This window comes from Ascidiella aspersa, chromosome 4 (genome assembly GCF_963924565.1).
Source record: "Ascidiella aspersa chromosome 4, kaAscAspe10.2, whole genome shotgun sequence".
Classification (NCBI taxonomy): Eukaryota; Metazoa; Chordata; class Ascidiacea; order Phlebobranchia; family Ascidiidae; genus Ascidiella; species Ascidiella aspersa.
Genome location: NC_139450.1, coordinates 2,826,627 through 2,837,013, shown reverse-complemented (window position 1 = coordinate 2,837,013; position 10,387 = coordinate 2,826,627). Strand labels below are relative to the sequence as shown.

The 10,387-nt window shown below is 35.2% G+C and overlaps 1 protein-coding gene across 1 annotated transcript; it reads right to left on the bottom strand.

Annotated features, from left to right (window-relative positions):
* Window positions 1-78: 78 nt before the first annotated feature.
* On the bottom strand, window positions 79-9,205 carry LOC146146652 (uncharacterized). The gene is made up of 7 exons (XM_083386534.1): window positions 9,095-9,205; window positions 8,844-8,911; window positions 8,157-8,247; window positions 7,883-8,050; window positions 6,874-7,035; window positions 5,521-5,726; window positions 79-840 (listed from the first exon to the last, which is right to left on the bottom strand). The coding sequence occupies exons 1-7, from the start codon at window positions 9,179-9,181 to the stop codon at window positions 681-683; spliced, it is 942 nt and encodes a 313-aa protein (XP_083242660.1). The 5' UTR covers window positions 9,182-9,205; the 3' UTR covers window positions 79-680.
* Between the last annotated feature and the right edge of the window lie 1,182 nt (window positions 9,206-10,387).

Genomic DNA, 10,387 nt, shown 5'->3' with positions numbered 1-10,387 from the left:
TTGACAAAAAGAGAAGGTAAACATTTACAGCGTCAAGGCACAAAAACGAAAAAAAGAAGATTTACCAAATCGCGACTCTTGGTTTAAATTGCACCTATGCTGAAACAAGCACCATTACTATTTAAGTGTCAAATCGACTAGCAGTGTTTATTTGGAACCCTTTTGTGTGGTACTACACGAAATTCAAGTTCAACTATATAACACAGTATCAAAAAAATTACAGCTCAAGCATAAATAATTTTAAGTTAAAGTAAGGACTTCGCAAAAAACACACTAAACAACTATAGCACGTCACGGAATAGAGACAGTGTATAGACGCAATTGTAATAAACAATAAATATGCGAAAATATTTTACCTAGCCAAACAACAGCTAGCAAAACGTGGGCCATAAGCGCTGTAAAGATAGCACACGCAAATGGCACGCCAGGACATAGAAGCAGAACTTGTAATTTATAATATATATGCAACAAAAACTTTGCTTAGCTAGACCCACTAAACAAACAGCTATATCAACTAAATGAATCATAAGTGCTGCAAAGATAGCACACAGAAATAGCAATCCAGGGAATAGAGACAGTGTTATTAGATACACTTGTAATTTATAAAAAAATACGTCAAAAAAATTGCTTAGCCAGACTCACCACACAAACATTGAGCAAAATAAAGGTTTAAAATGCTGTCAGGAGCTGATTTTGGCAGTTTTGTCCTCCCAATCTCTTACTGTCTCCTTGATTTGCGTGATATCGTCGGGTGTCACCATACAACAGCCTCCTAACCAACCAATCACCCCAGTTTCAAGCCAGGTTGGAATAAGATTGAGCCAGGGTAGAGGCTTGGGGCTGTAAAGTATCATATCAAAAAGAGATACAGTATTTTGTCGCTTTTCGCTAAAGATTGCAAAACAAAAATCACCACTTTGGCCAGTTTTTATTCGCACATTATTATTTGAGGTTGGTAAAACAGATTATGTATTGGCGCTCGAATACGTACATGTTGAAAACCTCACCAACAACGCTTTTATTTCGCAACTCTCCAGCAACGCAATTATTTTGGTTCTAACCAAGTTGTTAATATGACATGACACGGATAGACAGGGTCGGGGTAGGGGGTGACGTAGTAAAGGTGCCCCCATTTTTGTTTATAGAAAGATTACTTTAATTAAATTGTTCTCATCGCTATTAGTGCCTAAGGGTGGCGAGAAATATTTCAATTTTTTTCCGAATTACACATTTTACTGTTTAATAAGCTTTTTGATGAATTTTTTGTTCACAATTTTGTACAATTAGGTGCAATATATCAATAACATTCTTCAGATTGTGCACAAATTCGTTCATCGTTGCATTATAGCAGGGGAAAAGTAAAATTATTTCCTTACCGGAACGGTAAAATAACTAAGAGATTACGTGACAAAGTTACGTCATGACGTGACGTCTAAAACAAGCAGCCCAAGACAACGCGGACCGAAATAATTAGACTCGGTGGCCAGATCTGGCCCGTGGGCCAAAGTTTGCTGACTGCGTGACCATAAGGTTGGAAACCATTGGTATAGTTCGTAAAAAACGATATTTCGCGTTGTTTGAAGAATCGATAGCAATAGTAACGAACCGGTTCGTTAAAAGGCGAAAGTAGAAAGTTAGGGACATTCATTTAAATCTAACTTTGAACACCCTAGTCCGTAACAAAACGCTACGTTAAACTTTATATTAGTTGTCCTCAAATTGTACGCGTCGTACTAGAAAAAAGATAACAAAAATCGCGGCACTCTTCCTACAAAACAAAGTTCTTTAAACTATTAAATCCGCAAATTGTATTACAATAGAAGGCACAGTTACCAAGTTACTATCACTTATCTGGAAACTAGTATAACGCATTCAAGACTGCATGCCTATTTTATTACCATTAAGTTATCGTAAAATTACAACAGTTGCGCGACACACTTGAGAATGCGTTAATGTAGTGTTGTAATGACTTGACTTGATTTAAGTCTTGTGAGCAAAATTACTTTATTTAATTTAAAACTTTTGGACAAATGGTTGACTTGGAATTAATTTATTGTGTCAAATTATTTTTAACCCGTTATTTGTAAAAAAAAGCAAAAGACTTGACTTGGACTTAAGTTGATCTTCAAATGACTTGACTCTGACTTAAAAAATGGGAAAATGACTTGTTTAAACACTGCTAGATAGACACACATTTTGAGGGTCAGTGTATTAAAGGTTGCATGTAGCAATCATAAGAAGCCTTTCATGACCTTTTTGCACGTGTTTGTATAACGACAGCCCAAAAAATTCGTGCGGTTTCTAGCGTTTGAACGAAACTTAAAATTCCAGCCTTGACGTAAACCTCAATTAACCTTAAAGAAACCGAATCAGGCAATATCCAAAACGTGATTAAAACGCATGGAGCATAAGGCACGTTAAGGTGATAAATTCACGCTCTGGTGCACGCTCGCTCGCAGATGACCTTTGGCTGAGATCCAATGGCATTTGCAGCTAATTTCTTGAAAGTCATTTCTAGAATGACGTCCTTAAAATAGATTGGTTATTAGGCGCAATTCACCAGTGTTACAATGACTTAAGTCCACTTAAGCAACTCATTTTAATGTTTTTTTGAAAAATGACTTAGTTTGATTTGGACAAATGACTTGACTTGTATTTAAGTCGAGTCAAATTTACTTTGAAATTAAGTGTTTTTGTTTAATATTTTGGTGTAAAATTAATTTATTTATCCTTATCGTTAAAAATACAATCAAATTGCTATACGTTGTTTTTTCTTCTGTTTAGTTGAGTTATTGCAGACGAGTTTACCAGTTTTAAAAACTTAACGTTTTATTTTTGTATCCGTTATTTCACTTGGAGATGACTTGCTGCTCTAAATGCTTGACTGGGACTTGTTAACTGATGACTTGAATTGTTATTTTTTGACTTGACTTGGACTTGGGACTTAAGTTATTTCACAAATGACTTGTTTACAACAGCGCAATATAGAAACACTGCAATGCAGTAGAACATGTCTTTGAAGCGGCCTGTTTGATGTACTTTAAGCAATGAAGACAAATTAAAAACGAATCTACGTCATATATGTAAAAAAACATTTATTATTTTAGTTATTATGAATATTGTTCTTTGAAACAAAAAAGGTATTGTTATAGTCGCCGAAATTTGAAGAAGGATTGGAAATCCTTAACGAAAGGAACTCTATCACAAAGGTTGTTCTTTTTTTATAGCGGAACCTCAAACAAAAATTGGGGGGCATGAACATTTTTAGAGATGACGTCATAGGACAAAGACTTGCTGTTTCCAGGCGAACCAAAGCGCAAAAAGAAATCGAAGCGAGTTATAATATATATAAAATATTCACTGAGGTCACAGTTAGGTCTCCATGGACCCCCCCCCAAAAAAAATAGACCAAATACGCCCAGGGGTCCACACATCACGGTTTATGAACCCCTGTCAGTGTTTTTTTCAAGTGTTTTTAGGGACCGAAACGTTCCACAAATTTCTCCAGCGGTTTCCCAAATTTTGGACTTGCAACTTTTTGGTATTTAAATGAAACACTTGCGGTCTCTTAAAACTACTTAGCGGTCACCCAAACCAAACCTTAAAAAAAACCTGCCTGTGCTATAGATAATGTGCTAAAAGCCTTCTGAAGTGCAGAAAGATGGTATTGGGTGATAAAGTGTCGCACAGGTGCAGTATCTTTATCAGATGACATTTTCCTTGCAGGTTGTCGGTTGTATTTGTCAAATTTTTTTAAGCAACGTCATGCCGATAAAAAGATTTAAAAAATGAAACGAACGAAAGTGATTTAGGAAGTAATAAAACTAGATCAGTGGTTCTTGAAATTGGTCTGTGGACCCCTCAGGGGTATGTGGACTAGTTTTAGGGGGCCCATGAAGGTCTAATTGAAATCTTTTTTTTTTTATTGAAAAAAAAATTTTACCAAAAAAAATGTTTTGTCGCATTCTCCTTAAATGTATTTAGACCTCATTTCAGTTTTATTTTTGTTGGACCGAAAACAGAAAATTTCTTAAGTCTACTAGTTGTATGACGTCATATCTAAAATTTCACGCCAATCCTAGAACACGCAAGTCAATTATTTAGGGGTCAGCGCCTGAAACAACTTCAAGAAGCCCTTACCTAGATTTTAGCGGCGGGTTGCTTGTTTGCTGCCGGTATGGTTAGGGCAAAGTCGTACAGGTTACCACTGCATGCACGGTAGTACTTTTAATGCAATAAACGTTGAAAGCGTTCTAATCACCGACAAAGGTCGAAGCGGGCACGATGCGAATAACGTGCTCGCCGTTTTTCCACGAGGATTACAAACGAGCACATAGCGACGTTTTTAGTGGAACACGGAAGCGTGGACCTTGTTTTTTTCTTCATTTTTTGGGGGGAGGGGGGTATAAGCTGTTGCCATTAAATATATGCACCACACGGCAAACGTGTGACATAAAGGTAGGTATTTGTATTGAACCGTTGTGCGTTTATTATCAAAACGCTTTGACTTGCACTTTTACATTCTAAAGATGACACTCTTTGGTGGGCTGAATTTCTTCACCATATGATTACTTTAGGTCTCTTTAAAACTATTCCGTTTCGGAAAAACAGATAAACTATTAACAAATGACATTTTTGTACCTGGAAAATATTTTCGTAAGCATTAGGTTTATTAAAATAGCTTTTAGGTATAGTGTCTGCTTTTGTAAAACAATAACTTGTGTGTTTTCGCACTATTACATTCGAAAACCCACTTCCGTGAGGGCTACAATATTTATTTTGAGTTTTTCCAGGTACTACTAAACCGTCGTGGGTCGACAGTACAGTAAGTCAATGAAACAATCATACACATGTGTAGACCGACTGTTATCTAGCCATCCAGAAGTCGCTCAATGATGAACGATAACGGTTTGCGTACCATAGTACATCGGGATCCATCAATAAATTTTCATATAAGCAAAGTCAGACTAAAAAAACAACTAGCCTGTGGTGAGGTTCGAACTCACGACCTCGGTCATACCGGGATCGTCGCTCTATCAACTGAGCTATGCAGGCTCAGAAGGGAGCACGTTGAGAAACAAGCATAGCACCAATGCTTGCTGCATTCTATTAGTAAACAAGGACTTTATATTGAAGGGAATTAACAGTAGAAGTACCATAGTGGCTCACGCATCACAGTACAACGGGAGCCTTCAGTTTTTTCTAGCGCTTGCATAATTGATCGACCGGTTCCGTTAGTCTGCAATGGCTTTGGTGTACTAATGATACGTAAGCCGGTATCGTTGGTCAAAAAGCAGCTTTACAAGTGCTAGATCACAGTTCTTAACACACATATGTGAGTACATGTGTTTAATGTGTTATGTGTATTTTAGATACACCGTTTTGGACACGGGCGGTACGCTGCCAAAATAATCGCTCACCCCTGCTATATTAATCTTGTCGATGCCAAACTTTTCCACTTTCTTGATCCCAATCCCCCTGCGTTATGGTAATAACATTTATTTTTTCCCCTCGCCTTACCTAACCGTGGTGTAGTCCTGCCACTTGCTGTTCGGGTAGACCACGACACGTTGGTGCCGGGCCAAGTATTCCTTGGCCAACTTGACCACCCCCAGGACCAGTTGGGGCTTGGAGCAGTTCACCCCCACCGCTATAACCTGCTCGTGAGACGCCAGCTCACGAAACGTATCACGAAGGCAGTCGCCGTGACTCGTGTGAGCACCGTCCTGAAAAATGTGGAAAAAACTTTCTTTTATTTAAATTTGTTCCGGGGACTTTAAATTAAAAATGTTGAATATGTTTAGAGGACGTTAAATTAAAATAATTAAAAAAAGTGCCGTAAGCCACCATAATATAGTTAACTCGTTTTTAGAAGGATTTCGTAAGCTTACCTTTTAAAAAGTTAAGTAAATTCTGTGTTATGACATGGATTTATTTATAGATCGATCAAATGTACAGAAATGTAAGTTAAAGGAAAAGGGAGCGAAAACGATGTCACCAAGCGTAACTACGTCACCAAACGTAACTACGTCACCAAACGTAACTACGTCACCAAAGAAGTGACGTCAGAATGTGTGAACACGCAAAACGCTTGATTCTACCGATAGTTAACATGTAAAACTATGTATTAACTCTTGCTTCAAAGCACATTGTTTCTAACGGCTTAGCTCTTGAAATATCAACTAGGATTAAGGAAAAATTTACATTCTTCGATCAATTTAAAGTCAGTAAAATAACACAATGTTCGATTTTAAAGTTAAGTTCGGAACTAATTGTGAATGGTTTAAATTTAACATAATATTGGCATTTGTATCAAAGTGTTTCAGAAATGACTTTAGTACGTTTTTATGATAAAGGCGATTGTTTTAACAAAGCAGAAGCTTAACAACGCCACCTTGCAGACAAAAGTTGGTTTTAGTTTAGCCACGTGTGGTAAAATACGAACCTTTAAAAAAACAATTTAGTATTCATCAAAAAGAGAATAGGTAAGCGCCCTAACAAAACTAAATTTTATTCTTGAATAATGTGGTGGCCTAAGCAAAAAAAATCAATTAAATTTCACCAGAGATGTGAAGTCTAAATTAGGCCATATGTATGTGAATTTAAATTAGGGATATTGTATTCTACAATAAAACATTTTTTTAAAAAACATTTTTTTTTTTTTTTGAACATTAGGGATATTAAACAATTTGGAAAAGGAGCATTTTGTTTCAAAGTTAATAAAAAAAATTTGCAGTAGAACATTTTTTTTCTTTTGTTTCTAACACACAATGTCAAATTAATCTTCTAATGGTGTCCTTAAAATCATCAGCAATATGACTCACAATATATCAAGATATATTTAAATGTGTTGTAATGAATTGTTACACAGACCTTGGTAGTAAATGTGATCCAAGCCTTTGCATTTGGAAATTCCTGCAAAAGTTCTGCGAATATAAAAGCTTCCTTTGCGGCAGGTATCGTCTCAAAAGCGAGGAAGTCGACATTCTTAGAAAGCAGCAGTTCCATTTGGATGCGGTGGTATTCCCTTATTACCTGCATATTATTAATGCAATGATCGTAACCCTGAATAGCTGGTCATAACAGACCTGGTCTAGTACAGTTTATATATCTATATACTTCTTTTGTGTATGATTTGGCATGAAATTGTGTGGCCTTATATAACCGGGTTTGGATAAAATAGTAAATTTTATATTTTACATTTGATTATATTTGTTTACGTATTTGGTTGTAAACGTGGTACACCCTATTCGATAATGAAATTATGCACAGAAAAGGAAACACCATTAATATGCAATATCCTTTTCGCTAATTAAGAGCCTTTTGATGAACTACTAATAACAGTGCAGACGACATTGGTTAGTTAGACTTTTGAATGATGGCCACACATAAGGCAGACACTACAATATACAAGTTTTAGGTACAACTTATATATTAAAAATAACCAAAAATTACCCCCAAAATATGATATGTAATTAACTACCTCTATCAAGCAAGCATTATGAGGTAAGTATGAACTTTGTAGCAGTAAATGTAGAGTGCAAAATATTTATCAAAACTAAGCTAACATTAAACAGTTAAAAATACATTATTCTATACATTGTGTTGGAAATCTCAATTCCTACTTTTTTAGTGTAAAACCTGATATTAAAGGGTACACGAACACAAATCCTAGCATAGGTTTTTATTAACTACTGGACAAACAAAAAAAAATTAAAAATAGCTAAAATAAGTCCTACTACAGAGCATAACGGCTGAAGGTTTTAGTAAGACGTAGTAAGAATATCAAAGCCCATATGTAAGTCGGTAGCATTTTGAACGTTTCAAATAACTCCTAATTTATTTTCAACATAGTTAAATCCTACTACAATCTAGTAAATACCTCAGATGGTACTGTATCGATGTAGGATCCCTTATACTCGGATAGGTCGTGAAGCATGGCTCCATAGGGTCCCATCGATCCACCGACAATTATATTTTCACTCCCCCCGAATTCCTTCACCGCTTCTCTTGCGATGTCAACAGTTGATTTTATCACATCTTCAGCTTCCTTTGCACGAAATACAAAAACATAGGTAAGTTGTTTAGTAATTAAAACCACTATATGTGGCACACTAACAAGCAACAATTTTAAAAGAGCATTACAAAGTTTGCACCTTCTTAGACAAGTTTGCGTGCTCCATAAACCCTTTTACAGATGCCTGGTATGTAGCTGTTGTTATAACATTGCTGCCAGCTTTAAGAAACCTGGATAAAAACAATGGAGATTCACATGTTTTTTAGCATTTTATACATATATTTTTATACAGTTTAAAATTTAAATGAATGATTTTATGTTTTTACAGTTTTTGATAAATATTCTAACTATAATCTGATTCCAAAGCAAAAATCTTTGTTTTACATTTCATTGTCTAGGAAGAATCCTTTTATATAAAAGTTGACACAATTTAAAAAAAAACTGGGACAATGTTTAATTGTTTAATCAATGGTTTGCTGTAATTTTTTTATTCTATTTATTCTCTCGGAGAAAATAAAACTGTTTTACCTTAAAAATATACAAAAACCTCATAGGGTTATCATACAATTCATTCCCTACACATGGTTGGCAAATATATATTCTACGTGCTATTCCACCTTTACAATTGTCGGCAATATCAGTTTCGAAAATTGCTAATGCGCATTCGCATGTCAGACTCTGGTAGTTTTACATGGTCATACTCAAGTCCTGAGTAAGAATCCAGCAAAACCAATTTACTTTGCAGCCCTGATACTAATGATTAATTGAAAAACAGTTATAAGTTTGACAAATATGTGTAATGTTGCATCCAGAAACTTCCACATACCTTAAATGTACTTCCTTGACTGCTTTTGGGTTTTCATAAAAGATTCTGGCAGACCATAGTGGATCATTCTATAAAATATAATTTAAAAATAAAAACAAATATTTGTTATTTATTACAAAGTTGGATGGTATTTTGTTACATATGTCAGGTACAGAATAAACAGTATAGCATTTAGATTTAGCTCCTTTGATTGAATATTTGTTATTATTACTTGTTTTATAATTAAGTGTAAACAAATTTTGCAAACTTACATCAACTTTTGGTCCTTCAAAGCCACCATTTATGCACAAATCTGTGCCCAAACCACCAGATAAAATGTTTATTCGATTGTTGTTCATTATATAACTTATATAATTGTAGACGTTTCTAAAAACTGAATTTGTTAAGAGATTGCAAGCTAAGGTACGGTTGACTTAGCGAGTAGGAAAAAAATGAGTCAAACCGGAACCGAACCAGAACTTTATGAGCCGGTTTTGGGTCAATTTTTCCGAACCGTAACCGAACCTGAACCGTTTTTTTATAAGATTTTAAGGAGTCGAACCGGAACTGAACCGAATAATTTGAAAGTACCTTAACCTTCACCGAACCCAAATCTGTAAATAAAAGCAGTTCGCTCCTGCATGACGTCACAACTTCTATTTTACAGAGTCAAGTTACGCCATGTTCCAAATTTTAAGAAAAAAATATGAAAATTGAATAAAAAAAATCGCTAATTTTTTTATTTTTTAGATATTTCAATATTGAGTTGCTGTTTTCTTAAAAAGTCACGTAACTTAGATTAAATGACTTAATTCAAAGACACAATTCAAAGATTATTCTCTACATTTATCGACCCACATTTTGAGACGCAAATTATCATGTATCTGAACCGGAACTTTATGAACCGCTTTTAAAATAACGATGGTTGAACCGGAGCTGAACCGGAACTTTCGAATTGCTCCGAACCGAAACCGGAACCGGATTCCGAACAAGAGCTATGGTACGTTTATGATGTTTTTGACACAATAGTGAAATTTTTAAAATATTACAAAAATGGGGTTTTCCCAGTTTTGCTACCTATTATAAAATGTAAATATAACGAGGTTTTTATCAATATTTAAAAGGTTTCTTTTAAGAGATTATAACCATGAGGACAAACTGTGACGTAAGCCATTGTTCTGCTTTCGACAGCGTTCCGCTCTAGTGCATAATAGTAAAACATAAAGAACTGGGCTTGACTTGCATGTTGGACCATAGAATACTAATTTTGTAATTAGTATTCTATGGTTGGACCTTTGTTGGTGAGCTAAAATTTTGGAGCAACCAGTTTATGTATATTAAGGCGCGACATTCTGACAGGTTAAAAGTTACGCTTTCGCTTAAAAGGTTACAAGTATTTTTGCGTTGGTATGTCATTAGTACTGAATTGCATGTATTTTATAAACTTTTTAAAAAAAGGTTAAAATTCAGCAACAGCGCTCAGGTGAACAACACTAGAATTCTTAAAGTTGATGAGGCGAACCTCTGGTCTAGACAAAACTTCGTTTTCAGATTATTATTGTGCT

What these genes read in the sequence shown, in the direction of transcription:
- LOC146146652 (XM_083386534.1), bottom strand. Translation starts at nt 9,181, where the DNA reads ATGAACAACAATCGAATAAACATTTTATCTGGTGGTTTGGGCACAGAT. An exon ending in GTCAAGGAAGTACATTTAAG is followed by an intron (nt 8,248 to 8,843) that starts GTATGTGGAAGT and finishes GTTTTTATCCAG; the next exon opens with GTTTCTTAAAGCTGGCAGCA. An exon ending in CAGGACTACACCACGGTTAG is followed by an intron (nt 841 to 5,520) that starts GTAAGGCGAGGG and finishes GATACTTTACAG; the next exon opens with CCCCAAGCCTCTACCCTGGC.